The following is a 13,907-nucleotide window of genomic DNA, read 5'->3' as shown; positions in this document are numbered from 1 at the left end:
CAAATTAGTGATTTTCACTACTGAACTAGCGATATTTTCATAATTTCTACAAGTCAAACTGTTATTCACTTCTTAATTTATGAATTTCACAATTTCACTAGTAACTTTAACTAGCAAATAATTAAATATTTTACTAGATAGAAATATAATTAATAATTATGGTGCTATTTTTGAAAATTTTAATAAAAAACTTTCAAAATAAAAAAAAATAGAAGTACATGTAACGGGGTGGAATCCTTCCACATTAGATTTTAAATTAAATTTCGACTCGCGCCAAAAGATCCGCCCTCCTTCTTCAACAACTGTCAACAACTGAAGAAAATACAGTCACTGATGCGCCGTGGTCGCTATGGTCGAGTCCCGACTTTTGGTTTTAGGGGTTGGCCAACCTGAGTGGAGAGGTACGAGGGCCAGAGACGACGAGTAGGGATGGGCGATATTGAAAAAAAAACATCGATATCGTAACATCGATAGTTTTAGTTTTTTATTATCGAGTATCGATATATCTTGTCCAAAAAATATCAATAGAAAACATCGATACTTTAGAAAAAAAACATCGATAGTTGAAATATCGATAGATATCGCCCATCCCTAACGAGCGATCGGTCTCTTGGCTCGCAGCAACCGCCGTGGACGGACGTGCCTTTCTATCAACTACCACTAACATCTTGGTTTCCACAAGTATCTACTACTACTACTACTACACGTGCTGCTAGTCATCGTTCAAAATGGGCCAAGAGCATATAAGCCCACGGCTCGTGGAAGCTTATTCCTTGTTAAGTTTATTTAACGGTTATTTATATAATAATTATTGTGGATTGGATCTGGTCGATGGGAAAGGATTGGAACGGTTTGGTGGACTTGGAAGAAAGACTGGGTCTGGTTTTGGTCTTGGAGGAAAAGGATAGTTGGAATAAGAAGGACTGGTTAAGATTGGAGATTGTTGGAGTAAGTGAACTCGTTTTGTCATTGTCGGGTTAACTATTCATTTGTTAAATAATATTTTATTAATTGAGGAGTCGTTATTTGTTAAAGTAGTCGAGTCAATTTGTTAGAGTCAGTAGAGTCACATTGTTGTTTATAAAATTAGTAATCAATCATAACATCACGGATTTTTTATTTCTTCATCAGTTATTGTTTGGTATCATAACGAATATACTATTTACACTCACGCGATCACATGCGCAGGTCAGCGCAGTGGATAGCATCAAAAACTTTGAATCGGAAGGATGCAGGTTCGAGCCCAGCAGTCGCCGGGATTTTTTCATCAATCAAAATCATGTATACTTCCTCTAAGTAATGATTCTAATACATTAATCACATTTCGGATCTAATTACAAGTGTCTTATATTTTTTTTCGCAATATAATATTTTTTTTCACCGATGAAATCAGTGGATTCCCATATTCACTTTTCAATTTAGTGGATTCTCATATTCACTTATCAAATCAGTGAATTCCAATATTCACATATTAATTTAGTGAATATTCACTAATTCTGCGTGGTACGATTGTAGCATTGACAATTAGTGAATATTCACTTGAAATTAGTGAAAAATCACTAATTCATATTTAGAGAGTAAATTACGCGGTGAGTTGTAGAAGTGGTAACTCGGACTACATTACTGCCAAGTACTTTTATTTATTTATTTAGAAATTTAATCAATCGATTATTTAGTTTGTTAATTAGTCAGTAATTACTGTACGACGAGCACCCGCTGAGACGAGAAGACGTAATTATTTACTTAGATGTAATTATCGCCCTGTAATTCTTTGTTTTATTTTATTTTATTTATCAAAATTTTATTTCAATTATTACTTGGATTATTATTTTATTTTTTTCTTTTAGCTCAATTTTTATTATTTGAATTTTTAAAATATCCCGCCTTTTTTCTCACATGCCGCTTTTTATTTTTGAATCCTACCGAACTAGTGCTGCTGCCAGTAGTTGGTGGAGGAAAAAAAGGAAAAAATGGCAGCTAAATTTTTCATAAATCCCCGGTTTTAAGTTTTTTTTATTAATTACAATCAAACAAAAAGGATTTAGACAGTGAGTCTCAATAGGGACCTTGCGACAATAGATACAAAGCTAATAAAAAAAAATTAGGCCAATTTGATACATATTTTGCAAGTTATCGTGGTTCCGAAGATTCGAACGGGACAATTGTCCGATTTTCGTGTAAGATAAAGCGCGTCGCGCTTTCGTGTGCAAAAAAATAAATGAATTAATTTTTAAATTTCAGATAGAGCTTTTTCTGGTGATTACTAATCACTCAGTAATTAGTAACCTCTATAATCTTGTCATATATTATTTAACATTTTATATTTTTAACTTTGCCCGGTCATCCAATGATCGATGGTTTAAATTAAAGCCGATTAGACAACGCATTTAATTATTTATTAATTTTTCCAGATGACGTTAATCATAAATTTTTAAACCCTCCGGCGTAATAACTCTCTACTAAATTATTGTTTTAATAAAATATTTTTTTTTTATCTGATAGAAAAGTACAGATCACCTACATCACTGCTGGTATAACAGTGGATACTTTGAGAGAAGAGATGCGTACAATATGCGGATTCACTTCTGGGGGTAATGGCGCGGATCAATTTACAATGAAATGGGTCGACGACGAGGGTGATCCATGTCGTATTGCATCTCAACAGGAACTCGACGAAGCACTTCGTCTTTACGAGCTTGAAAAGAGTCCAGAGATAACCGTACACGGTCAGTTAAATACATAAATACATATATCTATACACCAGCAGTAGCTGATATTGTTTAAATTAAAATCACGTAGCAGACTGATACTAACTAGAAGCAAGTAAACTATTGCCTAAATTTTAACCAATGTATCCAGTTCCAAAAGCCACTTAATCACGTACTGCCTGCCTAAGCAGCATGAAAAATTTTAAGACACGATCAAGGTCTCGACTATTTTTAAAATTACAATTAAACTTTTATTTTTTTTTACGCTTACTCTGCAAATTAAACTCAAATTATATATGCATTAGACTGATTCAAAAAAATCGACTAATTTTTTTTTTCTTCATTATATCGAAAATATTGTTGGAAATGACGAAAAAAAAATACTGTGAAAGTTTGAGCTCATAATATTAATATAAACAACTGCCGCATCGCGATTTTCTATTTCCCGTTTAAATAACATGGGAAAATTTATTTTTTAAGCTTTGGAATTTTGTAGCTCACGGTGGGACCAATACTTTCGAATGTTCAAGACATATTCTTATAGGAAATTTGACGCTCTACAAAAAAGGTCTCTTATAATTTTTCGATATTTTTATTTCTTCAAAAGTAATTCGAAGTTAAAATTAGATTGACGATAAATTTTCACATTTTTAAAATTTTTTGACGCAACCATCAACTTTATCCGAAAATTTTAGAGGACATTTTTTGTAAAGCATTTTATTTCCTACAACTTATCTCAGAGAAAATTTTCGATATTTCACTTAGGTCGTATGTTATTTGCAATTAACTGAAAATTTTCTTAAATAATCTAAATTTTGTTGCTTAAAATTAATTATATTAAATTTTCAGTTAATTGCGAATAACTTACGACTTATGAGAAATATCGAAAATTTTCTCTGAGATAAGTTGTAGGAAATAAAATGCTCTACAAAAAATGTCCTCTAAAATTTTCGGATAAAGTTGATGGTTGCGTCAAAAAATTTAAAAAATGTAAAAATTTATCGTCAATCTAATTTTAACTTCGAATTACTTTTGAAGAAATAAAAATATCGAAAAATTATAAGAGACCTTTTTTGTAGAGCGTCAAATTTCCCATAAGAATAAGTCTTGAACATTCAAAAGTATTGGTCCCACCGTGAGCTACAAAATCCCAAAGCTTAAAAAATAAATTTTCCCATGTTATTTAAACGGAAAATAGAAAATTGGGATGCGGCAGTTGTTAATATTAATATTAAGAGCTCAAACTTTCACAGTATTTTTTTTTCGTCATTTCCAAAAATATTTTCGATATAATGAAGAAAAAAAAAATTAGTCGATTTTTTTGATTCAGTCTAATATGCATATATTACGTTAAAATCAAAGTAATGTGTAAGTATACGTATAAAAAAAAATAGTGATGACTAGACAGAGAATCAATGGATAAGTCTTGACAATAAAGTCGCTCGCGCGAATGCTTTCATTTGGCGGTTGTTCTTCTTGAATGCATTTGTTCTATTTGTCTTTTGCTTCATACCTTAGCTTTTACTTTTTTTTTTACTTTATCTTTATACTTTACTACCCTTCCTCTTTTTTTTAAATTTTTTTATCCTTCAACCACCCGTTGGGTTAAAAAAAATAACAAAAATGAAAGTATCTGTCTGTTACATTTATCGTTACCAGCTTCACTTTATTTTATTATTTTTCCTCTATTTATTTACTCGTACATACATTTTTTTATTTAAAATTTATATATTTATATTAATTATTTATATTTTAAACCGCGATAAATATTCACTTGTAATTTTAATTTAAAAAAATATTTCCCGCGAATTTCAAATCTCCGCGGTTTATTTTTTTGAATTTATGTGGGCTGGTTAAATAATAATTTAAAATAAATTTAATTGTTACACCCGACAGTAGTGTTGCGGCTGTGGGTTGATAATAATAATGGTGATGAATATGATTCAATAGAGTCAATTGCATCAAGGCTGCGTCAATATTTCAAATGAAAAAGACCCGAGTTGAGAAAAATATATTAATAATAGTTATGAAATGAATGAAAAATAAATTACCTTCTTATATATATGATTACTAGTCATGCATTGACATCGTGAAGTTATAATTTGTTTAATGAGAGACGAGAATCCAAATAGACTTCTAGGATATCTGAGAATATTTAACTTGCATGTGACTTTATTTTATGCTTAAATATTCTGCTACTATTTCAGAATCTTAAATTATTTAATTTAATTAAAACACACTAAGTTTAGAATAAAGTTGTATTCCATTACTTTTGACGACTGAAATTTAAAAAAATCTTAAATCTTTTATTCGAAATTTTTCATTTGCTACAGTAGTATATTTTCAAAATTTATTTTTGCTTATAGTTACTTTATTATTCATTTTATGTAAAAAATCAATGATACCTTTTTTGTAGAGAATTTAATTCTGTACAAGTTTGTATTCGGCCATTTTTATCGTATCTTGCTTAGTTTTTTAATTATTTTCATTTAATCAACTCGTGTTCAAAAATTATCTTAGAAAATTTTCCTAAACTTAGAAATTTACTTTTCGCGCTTTTTCCACCAAAACTATCAATTTTACATGAAAAATCATTGATACCTTTTTTGTAGAAAATTTAATTCTCTACAAGTTTGTATTCGGCCATTTTTGTTGTATCTTGCTTAGTTTTTTAATTATTTTCATTTAATCAACTCGTGTTCAAAAATTATCTTAGAAAACTTTTCTACCTTTGGAAATTTACTTTTCGCGCTTTTTCCGCCAAAACTATCAACTTGACATGAAAAATCATTGATACCTTTTTTGTAGAAAATTTAATTCTCTACAAGTTTGTATTCGACCATTTTTGTCGTATCTTGCTTAGTTTTCAAATTATTTTCATTTAATCAACTCGTGTTCAAAAATTATCTTAGAAAACTTTTCTACATTTGGAAATTTACTTTTCGCGCTTTTTCCGCCAAAACTATCAATTTTACATGAAAAATCATTGATACCTTTTTTGTAGAAAATTAAATTCTCTACAAGTTTGTATTCTGCCATTTTTGTTGTATCTTGTTCAGTTTTCAAATTATTTTCATTTTATCAACTCGTGTTCAAAAATTATCTTAGAAAATTTTCCTAAGCTTAGAAATTTACTTTTCGCGCTTTTTCCGCCAAAACTATCAACTTAACATGAAAAATCATTGATACCTTTTTTGTAGAGAATTTAATTCTCTACAAGTTTGTATTCAGCCATTTTTATCGTATCTTGCTTAGTTTTCAAATTATTTTCATTTTATCAACTCGCGTTCAAAAATTATCTTAGAAAACTTTTCTACATTTGGAAATTTACTTTTCGCGCTTTTTCCGCCAAAACTATCAACTTTACATAAAAAATCATTGATACCTTTTTTGCAGAGAATTCAATTCTTTACAAGTTTGTCTCCCATGACTTTTATCCTATCTCGCATATTTCTTGCGAAATACTAATTTGAATAAAAATGCATATTCAGTTATGGATCCAAAAGTTTTTGTGAGTAAAAATTTGTCGATTATCCTGGGGTTTTTGTAGACAATTAAATTCCCTGTAATTTAGTATTGAAGCATTAATACCATATCTCATATACCAGACGTGTAAATCAATAGCGTAATTTTTTTTAACAAAAACAGATTAATAAATAATGATTGAAGTAGGCCAATTAATCAAATTCTTTAGAAATATTGAATGAGTGGCATGACAATGGGTCTATATATATTTCACGTGTGAACTGTCGGTTGTCGGGAGTATGATAATAATGATGATGGTGGTGATGATGATGATGATGATTACGACGGAAGCGCAGATGAACAAAACTAGGCGATTCATTGAAGGTGTAGAATAGCGTATAGTATAATAGTTTATGGTAGCGGCATGTGCCACGCCTAGAAGCTCAACTCGTACGGCGCCAAGGGAGGCATCGATATAGCCCCGGCTGTGTCATCTCTTCTCTCTTCACTCTTCACTCTTCTATTCCATTCCATTCCATTCCCTCTTGGCTTACATCTGGTCCAGGGTTAGTGTTAGTGGGTTGCCAAAGTTGTAGGAGGTGTTTGAATGTCAGGAATATCCGGCCAAAAAACACCTCAAAAATACGACGACAGCAAAACAAAATCTAGATCGTGCCATAAACAAAAACAATCTTGTACACGATAAATTTATTTCCCTTATCATTATTTTATCTCTACTCATTTTATTTAACTCCCGTCTAATGCGACTTGACCCAATTCAGCGGATTACAAAATTTCGATCCGTTCCAATAGAAACTTTCCCTGGATCCGATAGCCCAAGATTTCTATCAAAGATCCGTTTATGTAAAACTTTTGAACACTCGATTCAGAAGCTAAATTTACTTGGGATCGTAAAAAAGCCTTTTGGAATTGGACGGAAATCGGGCAGATCAATCGCGACTCAGTTTCCGTCTTTTTTAAAACAATTCCAGTTGATTAATCAACAGAAACACATGATTATTTGCTGGTATAAATCTGACCGGCGGGATCTAGTTCAGTCTAGTCTGCAGCCTAATCCTGCCGGATCTACTCCAGATCAAATTGATCTGAATAAGAATCTCCGGGTGGAAAGTAGTTTTAACTAGATCCGTTGAATAATAAAAGCACTGGCAGTCTTAATATTTGATATCTTTGGCGTTAAAAAAGTAAAGCCGCCCTAGCAGCCAAGTATTGGTTTTGAAAAGGCGTGGAGCTGCCGAATTACCTGGTAGCCGACCTCTTTTTCCTTCTTACTCTAGTCATCAACACACGTTAGCTTCACAAGTACACAAGAATACCAAGTATTCACATGAAGGATCAAGAGTTTTTGTATAAATGTAATGGTGTACCTTGGAAGTTAAGTGTACATATATATATATATATATATATGTGTATATGATACAGTGGGTGGTGATGGTGGTAGTTGTTCCTAGTTGTTGGTCCGCGATTGCGCGTTAAACAACCAGACACTAGTGCGCGCCGGGCGGCGACTAACTAATGCTTATGCCGCAGTCGATATCCTACACTAGGACAAGCTTGATCATCATCTTGCTGGCAGGAAACACTAGCCCAAGTGTCCAACCCAGGATACACTAAATAAATCCCATTGGTCTCGTTGTCCAATAGATTTATCGGTTCGCTTTAAATAAAATCCTGGGTAATTATTATCGTAAAAGTAATAAATGGTAACGGTTTGTTATTTGACTGCTGGTGGACTTGAAAGTAATTGAATATTAACCAGGATCCTTGTTTTTGAAATAAAGGACCGATTGATCTAGGTCGAATATGGCGTGGGGTTACTGGAGCGCGACATCAGTAAATGATCGTGGGCGTTCGCCACGTCGTGAAAAGGATAAACAATCGCAGTATCAGACAGCTAGTGAAGTTGGTGCTCAGCAGCAACAACTTCAGCAGCAGCAGAGACAGATTGAAGAACAAACTTTAGATCTGGATGACGAACAGATACCTGGTGGTTTTTATCCCTATTCATTGGCTGCTGCAGCAGCTGCTGTCGCTGCTGGAAAACGTACGCCTGCTGCTGATGGCTCGACTGGTCTGCTGCAGGCTTTGGCCAAAGATACGGTCACCATTCAGCCGGGCATTGGTGTTGGTGTTGGTATTGGTATTGGAGTTGGTGTTGGTGGAAGTGCTCCTGGTACAAGCAACTATCCGCCATCACCTGGCAGTGATTCTGCGGAATATGAGCAGCCTACTATTGCACTGCATGCTGCTTATGTTCAGCAGCATGATACAAGAGAACACTCGCCAACGGAGTTAGTGTGTCATTCAGTTACTGGTACTTTGGATAGACGATTGAGAAACATCCGGATTGACAACAGTATTGGCAGTACTGGTGGCAGTGGTATTGGTGGCACGGGTGCTAATGCTCATGATGACGATGCTACTGACGTTGAGTTCGAAGAAGAAATAATAGTACCAGAAGTCATTTATGAAACTACTCCCAGCCGGGCCAGTTTCACTGGTAGCTTAGGCAGTTGCCTGATTCACGGTAATCGTAATCAATTGCCACCAGATCCAGGTACTTCTTCATCAATGTCGTCTATTAATTATGACCAGTATTCTATTGGACCGAGACCGAACTATGCATCCGAAGTTTGGCTTAATGATATCACATGGGGTAGGTCTAGGCTCAAAATATATTTTTCAAAGAATTAATCCTCCACTTGTTCAACTTTTTTACGTTTACTTTATTGACATCATAAAGTTTTATCAAAAAAATAACAGAAATTTTTTTTGAAAATTTTACTTGCAATTTTGCCTCAACCCACTTCTCTTATAGCCCGCATAGTTTTCCAAGAATTAACATTTAAATAAATTCATATTTAGCAATGAATGTATAAGCAGTTATTTGAATTTTTATGGCTTTTGTAGCAGAAGCTATTAATCTAATTTTGAAATTCATTATATTTTTTTTTTGTATAATTCCTTCCCTAAATTTTGTCAATAAATTTTTATTTGACATCTACTGCATTATTTTGTCGGTATCGAAAATAAATTCAAAATAATCCTTGAATTTTTTTACTCAAAAAATTAAAATTTTGATGATTTCGATGTCAACTGATGTCAAATAATTTTAGAATTTTTTAAAAACGAAAATTGTTGATCGTTTGCTAACAGGATCATAAATTTTTCCCAAAAATAAAAATCGTAAATTTGAAAATAAAATTAAAAAGAAAAAACTTGAATTTTTGGCATTGAAAATTTGTATAGATAAAAGTTTAAAGTGAGCTTATGAAAATTTTTTTATCATCATACTATTAAATATCTTGATATAAAAAGGGTTATTTAAATAATACGCTTAGTCAATAGTTTTCGCGTTAGAAGGATTTAAATTGCAGACTCATTTTCTAAAGGCTCTTTTTATATGTGAAGAGTTATTTTACTTTTCAAAAGCTTTTCACGTCTATTGACTTTCCACACTACATTATTTTATATATTTTAAAAAAAGTTTATCTGTGTCTGTATCCGTATCTATTTCTATAAATTAATTATTCAAATAAAACACAATAATGTTTTATCCTGCATTTAAATTTCATCAAGTACCGGGTACTCGAGCTGGGTACTCAATATTACACATTCACATCACGTACGATAATGGAACACTGTTGTACGATATGTGAATAAATATCGTAAAATTACAGTATTCCGTCCATTATTTACAATTGCAATTATAAACCATATATATTTAGTAGACTGGTTCAAAAAAATCGACTAATTTTTTTTTTCTTCATTATATCGAAAATATTGTTGGAAATGACGTAAAAAAAATACTGTGAAAGTTTGAGCTCTTAATATTAATATTAACAACTGCCGCATCGCGATTTTCTATTTCCCGTTTAAATAAAATGGGAAAATTTATTTTTTAAGCTTTGGAATTTTGTAGCTCTCGGTGGGACCAATACTTTTGAATGTTCAAGACTTATTCTTATGGGAAATTTGACGCTCTACAAAAAAGGTCTCTTATAATTTTTCAATATTTTTATTTCTTCAAAAGTAATTCGAAGTTAAAATTAGATTGACGATAAATTTTTACATTTTTTTAATTTTTTGACGCAACCATCAACTTTATCCGAAAATTTTAGAGGATATTTTTTGTAGAGCATTTTATTTCCTACAACTTATCTCAGAGAAAATTTTCGATATTTCTCATAAGTCGTAAGTTATTCGCAATTAACTGAAAATTCAATATAATTAATTTTGAGCAACAAAATTTAGATTATTTAAGAAAATTTTCAGTTAATTGCAAATAACATACGACTTAAGTGAAATATCGAAAATTTTCTCTGAGATAAGTTGTAGGAAATAGAATGCTCTACAAAAAATGTCCTCTAAAATTTTCGGATAAAGTTGATGGTTGCGTCAAAAAATTTAAAAAATGTAAAAATTTATCGTCAATCTAACTTTAACTTCGAATTACTTTTGAAGAAATAAAAATATCGAAAAATTATAAGAGACCTTTTTTGTAGAGCGTCAAATTTCCCATAAGAATATGTCTTGAACATTCAAAAGTATTGGTCTCACCATGAGCTACAAAATTCCAAAGCTTAAAAAATAAATTTTCCCATGTTATTTAAACGGGAAATAGAAAATTGCGATGCGGCAGTTGTTAATATTAATATTAAGAGCTCAAACTTTCACTGTATTTTTTTACGTCATTTCCAACAATATTTTCAATATAATGAAGAAAAAAAAATTAGTCGATTTTTTTGAATCAGTCTAATATTTAGCCAAATATTTTTTACCAGTAATATAATTAAATATACACTGAGAAATAGTATTTTTTTGTAGGTCATTTCTTCTCGTAATGAATTTTCCGCTGTTTGTTGTTTTATAATGTGCTGACATTTTGAGATTTAACAGTCGACTTGTCATCGTGGTCAGTGAAAATAGTTTGTGTAAGGACTAGGTGGTGATAAGTGAACCCATGTATTAGTAAGTGCAGCTTACCACCAAGTAATTAATCACTTACACTGTACTGTGATCTGATTACAAGTGATTAATCGGCCTGATATACTTTAGATTTTCTTGTAAGCACAAGTCTTACATTACTTGCCTTCTTACTTATTTTTCCATTCTTTATACGTCTCATTACCTATTACATATTTTAAATATACGTTTATATGCATACATATATGAGGTAGCTGAGCGAAATGAGGACAGAAATAAATGCGCTGAATTTTTTTGTTTGCATGATAATTATAAGGAATTAACTTCCGGTATTAAATAAATTTTAACTGACGCGGAATTAATTTTAATTGTAACAAATGCGTTTTATACTCTTGCAAAGTTAATAATAACTTTTTAATTATGGATTTTTTTATGAAAACAATCTGATATAATTTTTTGTAGGGTTGATAAATTTGAAGCTGTGGTCGTTTGAAATGAAAATTTTGTGTACGAAATAGAAGATGATTAAAAATCGTTGAAGATTTTTTTTAAATATTCCAGTGGCCCATTTTACCCTGACAAAAAAGCACTAATTGCTGAATTAAACGAGCCGCGGCTCGCGAAAATCGGTTGATAAATTCCATAATTACGACGAGCAAAAGATTTGGTAGAAAATTTCGCGGTCGCGGGTTCGAATCCCACTGACGGTATTTTGTATTCAAATTTTTAAAAAAATAATTCTCATACTATTTTTTACAATATTTACATACAATTTAATTATTAAAATATATAAAAAGTGGATGAGCACAGCATTGCATCATATCGTGTCGTCAAAAACACAACAATTGTCTTTCTTTTTATCTTTTGCTCTTTTACTTTCGTGTCAACCGCATCGTTTTTTCTATTCTTCGACCAAACAGCAGCCAAACTGAAATTATTATTATTATTATTGCCAAGATTTTTATTGAGGTCAATTTTATTTAATTCGTAATATATTTATTCAAATAAATATATACATAATAAATTGTTTATACATATATTTTAAATTAATAACTCTAGCTTTTATATAACTTTCATTTAAATTTCATTGGTTTATTTTATTGTTGCCGAATATACATTCGTAAATTGAAAATTGTCTGTTGCTATTGCTATCGCTTTTGTTACAAGTGTAGATTATATTACATATTATTATTATTATTATTATTATTATTATTATTATTATTATTATTATCATTATTGTTATATATTCATAGCTATATATAGGAGAGAAGAATATATTGGAAACTTTTGTGTCAAGATGAATAGTGAATACTTGAACAAATAGTAATCGATTTTAATAATATATATATATATATATATATATATATATATATATATATATATATATATATATATATATATATATATATATATATACTAGGGTGGCGCAAAAAAACCGACTATTTTTTTTTTTTCGATCTCGCATGAAAATTTGTTTGTTTACGATGTTTTGAGAAGCCTCTCCAAAAATCAGCTCGATAAAAAATTTTCAAGAGGTCGCTCACGAATTTTGAAAATATCGAAAATGATGGAAATTCGGATTTTTATTTCTAAATTTTTTTCTTTCTCGTGGCAGCAATAGTTTATATTTGTAAAATCATGACTATGCTGAAAATTTCAGCCCAAAATTTAAATATTTGAACGGCGCTCAAGAATTTTGAATATTAACTGATAATATGTAACTAATAGTTTGAATTAGTTTTTATATTTTATTATAACTCAATTATTGTCATTTCACTTAAATATAACTTTTGCATAACCAAAAATATACAGGACAGTCTTAAACAATAAAATTTGGCAAGTTTTGAATAAGCGAAAAAACCTACAAATTGAATTAAAAAATAAAAAAGTATGTAATAAACTTGATATTTCTATTTCTCGGGTTATATTTTCATTCATTGTCATGCAAATTGATGGTGAAAAAATCGAGAAGCTTTATTATTAATATTTAAAGGTCGCTCAAAAACGTCCAAAAGACAGCACTTGGAAACATTCAAAATTCTTGAGCGAGGTTTAAATATTCAAATTTTGGGCTGAAATTCTCAGCGTAGTCATGATTTCACAAATATAAACTATTGCTGCCACGAAAAAGAAGAAATTTAGAACAAAAAATCCTAATTTCGATCATTTTTGATATTTTCAAAATTCGTGAGCGACCTCTTGAAAATTTTTTATCGAGCTGATTTTTGGAGAGGCTTCTCAAAACATCGTAAACTACCTAAAATATATATATATATACATATATAGAATGTGTTATGAAAATCGACTATTTTTTTTTCAAAAATTACGCGGGAATTTTCCATTTCCCATTTAAATATTATGGTAATTTTTTTTTATAAAGTTTGGAATTTTATCACTCATCAGCAAATCATTCTTTCGAAAAAAAGACTAAATATTTTTGTTGTAAATTAAACGACCTACAAAAAAGGTCTCTTATTATTTTTCGATAAATGTAATTTTTCAAAAGTTATTCAAAGTCAAAGTTGAAATTTTTCTTAGGACAAGTAATTTTTTTGGAGCGAGTAAAAATTTTTTGCGCCAAAAAATCATTTCTTTTTATATGACCTCCATATAAAAAATTGAACTGGTGAAGTCCCAAAAATTTTGAAAAAATTAGTCTTCGTTGATTTTCAAAATTTTCAAAATTCTCGAGCGACCTCTCAAAATTTTCCTAATGACTTAAAATTTGGCGAGGATATAAACAAATATAAATTTTAATTATTCTAAACCAATTAATTTTTTTTTCTC

The 13,907-nt window shown here is 30.6% G+C and overlaps 1 protein-coding gene across 4 annotated transcripts in view; it reads left to right on the top strand.

Annotated features, from left to right (window-relative positions):
* The first annotated feature begins 636 nt into the window (after nucleotides 1-636).
* The window catches only part of LOC130674386 (atypical protein kinase C), a 30,509-nt gene continuing 17,238 nt past the window's right edge, over nucleotides 637-13,907 (top strand). The window contains exons 1-2 of one of the 4 annotated variants that reach the window (XM_057479704.1): nucleotides 637-948; nucleotides 2,503-2,726. In XM_057479704.1, the coding sequence (XP_057335687.1) occupies nucleotides 2,561-2,726 (166 nt within the window). In that variant the 5' untranslated portion in view covers nucleotides 637-948; nucleotides 2,503-2,560. Of the gene's footprint in view, nucleotides 949-2,502; nucleotides 2,727-7,346; nucleotides 8,851-13,907 lie in introns of those variants that run through there. The other 3 variants (XM_057479702.1, XM_057479701.1, XM_057479703.1) reach the window with 3 other exon arrangements.

This window comes from Microplitis mediator, chromosome 9 (genome assembly GCF_029852145.1).
Source record: "Microplitis mediator isolate UGA2020A chromosome 9, iyMicMedi2.1, whole genome shotgun sequence".
Lineage (NCBI taxonomy): Eukaryota > Metazoa > Arthropoda > Insecta > Hymenoptera > Braconidae > Microplitis > Microplitis mediator.
This window is presented reverse-complemented; position numbering and strand designations above follow the sequence as displayed.